This window comes from Sinocyclocheilus rhinocerous, unplaced genomic scaffold (assembly GCF_001515625.1).
Source record: "Sinocyclocheilus rhinocerous isolate Xijiao unplaced genomic scaffold, SAMN03320098_v1.1 scaffold611, whole genome shotgun sequence".
NCBI lineage: Eukaryota > Metazoa > Chordata > Actinopteri > Cypriniformes > Cyprinidae > Sinocyclocheilus > Sinocyclocheilus rhinocerous.
Window position 1 is genome coordinate 754,923 of NW_015623515.1, and position 5,652 is coordinate 760,574.

General features: G+C 39.4%; 1 protein-coding gene across 4 annotated transcripts in view; it reads left to right on the plus strand.

Annotated features, from left to right (window-relative positions):
- The first annotated feature begins 352 nt into the window (after positions 1–352).
- LOC107709373 (TAF6-like RNA polymerase II p300/CBP-associated factor-associated factor 65 kDa subunit 6L) overlaps positions 353–5,652 on the plus strand; it is an 8,606-nt gene continuing 3,306 nt past the window's right edge. Inside the window, exons 1-11 of one of the 4 annotated variants that reach the window (XM_016514010.1) lie at positions 353–413; positions 636–801; positions 1,363–1,449; positions 1,564–1,714; positions 1,801–1,851; positions 1,986–2,080; positions 2,668–2,742; positions 2,857–3,077; positions 3,234–3,366; positions 3,456–3,584; positions 4,073–4,569. In XM_016514010.1, coding sequence (XP_016369496.1) covers positions 655–801; positions 1,363–1,449; positions 1,564–1,714; positions 1,801–1,851; positions 1,986–2,080; positions 2,668–2,742; positions 2,857–3,077; positions 3,234–3,366; positions 3,456–3,584; positions 4,073–4,569 — 1,586 coding nt within the window. In that variant the 5' untranslated portion in view covers positions 353–413; positions 636–654. Of the gene's footprint in view, positions 802–1,362; positions 1,450–1,563; positions 1,715–1,800; positions 1,852–1,985; positions 2,081–2,667; positions 2,743–2,856; positions 3,078–3,233; positions 3,367–3,455; positions 3,585–4,072; positions 4,570–5,652 lie in introns of all 4 variants that reach the window. The other 3 variants (XM_016513941.1, XM_016514081.1, XM_016513862.1) reach the window with 3 other exon arrangements.

Here is a 5,652-nt window from a genome sequence, read left to right on the forward strand (position 1 = left end):
GAATCTCACTTTTGATGTATGTTTAAGGCTGCTTTGAGTATAAGACCCTTCTACACTACAAACAACTATCAATATTAATACAAACATATAATCTAAAATAGTACCAGAGGATTTAGGGTTTTTCTCCACTGCCTGCCAAAGTACTTTTGGATTTATAGCGTAACACTGAAGGAAAAACAAGTTGGCGTAAAATAATTAGTTAACTTTAGTTTTTCATTTTTCTTTAATGTCTTTCATTACTGATAATGGAAACCATAAAAGCTCACTTGGTGAACCGATTCTAAAATGAGTCAAAATCTCTGAGCCCAGAATACATGCGCATGCGCGGAGTTCAAGCCAATCAGGCGCCTCCCACGAGTTCACCACCAGTGTGTTGTATAAACCGTTTGGAGAGCTTAGCTGCTTGTGCTAATGTAGGCATATAATGCTGGTAAAGTATAATAAAATAAATGTAACTTGTATACATGAACTGATACGTCGTCAATAGGAAGGTACGGTGCATGTGTTTTAGCCCCATTTCTGATTACGAGCGTGCCAAGTCAGCCTAGCGAGGAGAGTTGAAAAGCGGCTGACGCCGCGCAACCTTGTCGCTTTAGCTGTAAATCTTTAATGTTAATTACAGCGTCTTTATTTAGTGATCTCACTATCGTAAAGATGACCGAGAGGGAGGAACGGCGCTTCGCGGAGGTGCCCCGGGAATCCATCAAACTAATGGCCGAGAGCAGCGGAGTAGAGCTCAGCGAGGAGGTGGCAGCTCTGCTGGCGGAGGATGTGTGCTACCGCCTCAGAGAGGCAACACAGGTCACATACGACTTAATGATTTCATCAGATATATTATAATTACATGCATTGCGTGCTACTGTATATGGCTGTGTTTTAATGTCCACTGCAAGCTGTTCTGATGGGTTCTACTGTCTCAGCAAGGCCATTCAAGTCACTTAAATATTCACGACTGTCAGAGGCCTTTACTTTACATGCATTATTGTACATGCATTGCATGCTCTCATACATGCACCTGTCTTATTATTTCTTTAAAGCAATAGTAATGTGTGCTGTTATTCCAGATTTCATATTATAACTGTTATCTGAAATGCATTTCATGCTCTTGTACATGTAGATGTCTTGTTCTTTGTTGTGCTGATGGATACTACTGCATAAGAGATGCATGCTCACACGCACCTATTTATTGCTTTAAAGCTGTGCTGACTTGTGCTACTGCCTTAAAATGTTTCCTGCTTAAGTTTTGTAGATGTTATTTTGCCTGCATGTGTTTATATTCTCCTAAAGCATTTGTAATAAAAGACTTTGTAAAGTGTCAAACATTTTGCCATAAAGTCTGTTCATCTCTTTGTTCCACTACAGAACAGCTCACAGTTCATGAGACATGCAAAGAGAAGGAAGCTGAGCGTGGAAGACTTGAACAGAGCGCTACGGTGGAGCAATACTGAGGTATATATTCGTCATTCTGTTTGAAAGAGTTTTTAATGTTAATTTGCATTGTGGTGTTGTTTGTTACACTTCAACATCTGGAGAACAGCATTACACCTGCTGCATGTATTCTAGACTATTTGCGGCTACGGTGCACAAGATGCCCTACCGTTCCGTCCATTAAAGGAAGGAGAGCTTTTCTTTGTAGAGGATCGGGAGATAAATCTGGTGGAGTTGGCACTTGCTACTAACATCCCCAAAGGCTGTGCAGAGACGATGGTTCGAGGTATGGCGGGTATCATTAGTGTAATGTTTTCAAGTTTACTATCATGCATTTTTAACAAAGACATATCTGCTTTGTGTCATTGGCAGTGCATGTGTCATATCTTGATGGAAAAGGCAATCTGGAACCTCAAGGCACAGGTAAACCTCAAATATCTTAATTTCTGTTTATTTTAATTGACTTATCTGATAAAATAAACAAAATAACTTACTGTAAGTTTTCAGTAGTTCACCCAGCTCTATTCTGTGTTGGTTTATTTGTGATGTCTTATTAGTGCCCACTGCTGTTCAGTCTCTATCAGAGGATCTGCTGAAGTATTACCAACAAATAACACGAGCCATTTTAGGAGAGGACCCACATCTCATGAAGGTACTTACATTTTTTTTTGAATACTTTATTTATAGGCATTTCTATTAACAGGAAAAAACTAATAATAATAATTGCAACAAAAAGAAACATAAACATCCCAGCATACATTGTCTACACTTTTGAACCTTCTATTCATCAGAGCATCTTGAAAAAATGTAGCACGGTTTCCACAAAAATATTAAGGAGCTCAACTGTTTTCAACATTGATATTAATAAGAAATGTTTCTTGAGCAGCAAATCAGCATATTTTTGTCAGAATTATTTCTGAAAGATCTTGGGACACTGAAGACTGGAGTAACGGCTGTTGAAAATCAGCTTTGCCATCACAGAGATAAATATATTAAAATAAAAATATTATACTTTGTAAATTATAAATTGTAATAATATTTCACAATATTACTGTTTTTACTGTATTTTTAATTTAAAAAAAGCAGCCCTGATGAGCATAAGAGATGGCATTTAAAACATTACAAGCCTTTTTAAAAAATCATACCATCCCAAAACTTTTTAACTGTAGTGTATTTATTTTATTAATGTGTCTAGTGTTTTCTCTTGCTAGTATAATAATGTTTTTCTTTTTCCATCAGGTGGCTTTGCTAGACCTCCAGTCCAATTCAAAGATCGCTGCCCTCCTGCCTTACTTTGTTTACGTCATCAGTGGGGTAAGTTTGTCCATGGCATACGAAATCAAATATTTCCTTATATAATAATGACCTTTTTTGTAATTACTGTAAAAATGTGCACCTTGATTCATAATGTATGATTGTCTTTCTTAGGTAAAGTCAGTAAGTCATGATCTGGACCAGTTAAACAGACTCCTACACATGGTGAAGAGTTTGGTGCAGAACCCGTACCTGTACCTGGGCTCATATGTGCGCAGTCTTGTGTCCAGTGTCATGTACTGCATCCTGGAGCCTCTGGCTGCTTCCATCAACCCCCTCAATGACCACTGGACCCTGAGAGACTATGCAGCCCTTCTGCTCAGCCACATCTTCTGGTATTTCTTTAGCACCCTACAGTAAAGTAATACTTGTTAAATTATGAACTTTTATAGTAAGTGTTCTGGTCAGCTGAAACTTTAATCAATTGATCCAGTTCAAACACTAGTCTGACTGATTGTTTTGTTGTTGTTGTTGTTGTTGTTGACTTGTAGGACACATGGTGATCTTGTGAGTGGGCTGTACCATCAGATCCTTCTGTCTCTGCAGAAGGTTCTCTCTGATCCGGTTAGACCTCTGTGTTCCCACTATGGAGCTGTAGTGGGTCTGCATGCTCTCGGCTGGAAAGTAAACACAGACAGCACAACACCCACAAACACAAATGTGCTTTTTACTACTAATTATCACACTGTTTGTGTGTATGTGTTTTGACACAGGCTGTTGAACGTGTGCTGTATCCTCACCTCCCTGCCTATTGGGCGAATCTACAAGCTGTGTTAGATGATTACTCTGTGTCCAACGCTCAGGTGAAAGCAGACGGCCACAAAGTCTATGGAGCCATTTTGGTAAGTACAGTACTTTAGACAATGACTGTGGTGCATATGTTTCTTTCCAGGATGCTGATATAAATGTATTGATTTATTTCAAGTTCTATGTTTGTACACATCTTTTATTTTGCTGGAAACCACAGAGAGTCCTTAAAGCTGCTCTTTTGTTAACAACAAATGGTTTATAAGAGCTCCTCATCGCAAGTTTGGAAAGATGGTTTGAGTATTTTGTGTCCCCAGTTGCAAGTTATAAGAGACCCACTCTGGAAAACTAAAAAACACCAGATTCATGAGCTGCTCACGTGTAAAAGAACACAGTGCCGCTCTTCATTTTGAAACATGATGTGCATATATTTATTTAATTAAATTGCAGTGTTTAAAAGCTATATTGAGATTTCATTTTCATTATTCACACTACCTTCCATCCAACGCTTCATTAGCCCAGCCTAAATATCTCTTATCTAAACCTCTAAAGTCAAGTGACCACTTTACTTTCCTCCCTGAAGGTGGCGGTAGAGCGTTTGCTGAAGATGAAGGCTCTCAGTCTGACCTTGGCAGCAGAAGGAAGCGGTGCTGGTCTACCAGGCACTACCACAGGGGCTGTCGGCTTCAGAGAAAACTCGCCTGGCCTCAGCCCACCTCCCGAACCTCTTTCAGAACCCCCTCTTGGCATTGCAAGCCATCTCCAAGCAGGTGGAGCTGGCTGCCCATGGGAAGAGTGGACTCCTGTATCTCTTCCTGCCATGTACTGTGAACTCTACTCCTTTTTTGGAGACAGTCTGGCTGTACGCTTCAGCACTGGCCCGCCACTAGGTGGCGCCACACCTCCAGGTCCCTGCCAACCACTAGAGGGCAGGAAAGAGCCAGCGAGCAGTGCCCCCAATCTTGAGAATACACGGAAAATGCCCCAGCTAACTGCCAGTATGAATATAAGCCCACGACGAGATGGAAGCCCTCGTATGGAACCACAACCACCTAGTCTGGCTGCTACTGTCCCAGGGAGGTAGGAGTTGAACAACATCCTAGTAATTTTCTCCATAGGGGAATTGATCCTGCCACAGGTTAAAAAAAAAAAAAAAGTAACTTTTTCTCAAAATCAGAATTGCGAGTTATAACGTTGCAATTCTGAGAAAAAAATTGTGAATTGTGAGAAAAAAAACGTCAGAATTCTGAGATAAAAGTCGCAATTACTTTTTTTTTTATTTCACAGTTTTTTAGACAAAGTGTCTAAAATAATTGCTAGAGAGAAAGTCTAGAGAGATAAACTATAAAAAGTCTAAATTGTGAGATGAAAAAGTCGCAATTACCTTTTATATTTTTTATCCTGTGGTGGAAAACAAGTTTCCATAGATTGTTAATAGAGATCGACCGATATATCGATTTACCAATATTTTTCCCGATATTTAAGCATTTTACAATAATCGGATATCGGTTTTGTAATATCGGATTCACCGATAAATGCCGCCATCTTGTGGATGTTTTGAGAATTGCGCACAGGATCACCATTGCACCGCATCTGAGGGAAAACAAGACAACAACAACGGCGTTCACGGGTACTTGATTTACTGTAGTTAGTAAACTTTATTTAACATAACAGCCATTAATGCACAAATTAGATGTATTACATAAATGCCTGATATGCAGTTTATGCAGCTTGGCTCGAAGAAATAGAGACGAACTCACGGAGTCACGTAAAATAATCCGTCAAGTCCTGTCCCAATAAAGACGTAACTTTGCGTGAATTAAATAATATGCAACCATGAATGGGCGCATGTTGGAAATAAAAGTGCTGAATTTAATTCGCTCTCTGTTGTCTATATGCTCATAGTCTCATGAAGGCGGAGTCACGTAAGCTAAAATAATCCGTCAAGTCCTCTCCCAATAAAGACGTAACTTTGCATTAATTAAATAATACAGCCATGAATGAGCGCATATTGCTGTTCACTCACCGGGTTGACGCTCAGGAAATGCTCCAGCACGGCCACAGCATAACTTTTAACAAGATTCACTTGTTTAAAACACCCTAAATTGTATTAACATTTACTATATAACCATTATTTCACTAATAAACATCTAAATAAATACA